This window comes from Capsaspora owczarzaki (assembly GCF_000151315.2).
Source record: "Capsaspora owczarzaki ATCC 30864 unplaced genomic scaffold supercont2.27, whole genome shotgun sequence".
NCBI classification, from domain to species: Eukaryota; class Filasterea; order Ministeriida; family Capsasporidae; genus Capsaspora; species Capsaspora owczarzaki.
In genome coordinates this window covers 1-781 of record NW_011887318.1, presented here as the reverse complement: position 1 = coordinate 781, position 781 = coordinate 1, and the positions used below count along the sequence as shown (strand labels likewise).

At 54.0% G+C, this 781-nt stretch overlaps 1 protein-coding gene across 1 annotated transcript in view; it reads left to right on the top strand.

Annotated features, from left to right (window-relative positions):
- CAOG_09214 (hypothetical protein) overlaps positions 1–781 on the top strand; it is a gene marked incomplete at both ends in the record, with an annotated part of 2,110 nt that extends 1,329 nt beyond the window's left edge. The window contains one exon of the mRNA XM_011272626.1: positions 23–781. Within this exon, the coding sequence (XP_011270928.1) occupies positions 23–781 (759 nt within the window). The remainder of the gene's footprint in view (positions 1–22) is intronic.

Genomic DNA, 781 nt, shown 5'->3' with positions numbered 1-781 from the left:
GAGATGCTGGGCGAGTTCGGAGTAGAGCTTCTATCCTCAAACGATACCAACTTCACGACGGCCTCATCAAGCGCGACGACCGAGTGTTCGTTCCAGAACATTTACGTCCACAGATCCTGCGATACCGCCATGACGCAGCGACAGCAGGTCACTGCGGGAACCGAAAGACGCTCGAGTTAGTTCAACGCGACTTTGTCTGGCCTGGAATGAGAAAGTACGTGGAGCAGTACGTGCACACTTGCCCAGTTTGCCAGATGGTGAAGCATGCGAGGCACGCACCATACGGTCTCTTGACTCCGATTGAGGCCGCAGACAAGCCTTTCGGCGACTGGTCCATCGACTTTGTGACCGGATTACCAGATTCTCAAGGGTTTAACGCAGTCATGGTCTGCATCGATCGACTGACTCGAGTTGCACATTTCATTCCGACGACAAAGTCTGTCACGGCGGAGGAATCGGCTCAGTTGTTCCTGGAAAATGTCGTGAAGCTGCACGGCGTTCCGGTTCGTGTCTTGTCTGATCACGGACCTCAGTTCATTGCAAAGTTCTGGAAGAAGCTATGGAAGGCGATGGACATCGACCTCTCCTACTCTAGCGCGTATCATCCACAAGGAAACGGTCTTGTGGAACGGGTGAATCAAGCGCTGGAGTCATACCTGCGAGCGTACGTCAGTGAAGCCGAGGACTGGGCAAGACTCCTTTGGTTGTGCGAGTTCACGTACAACAACACGGTGCACGCGGCGATCCAGTGCAGTCCGTTCATGGCCATGTACGGGTTTCA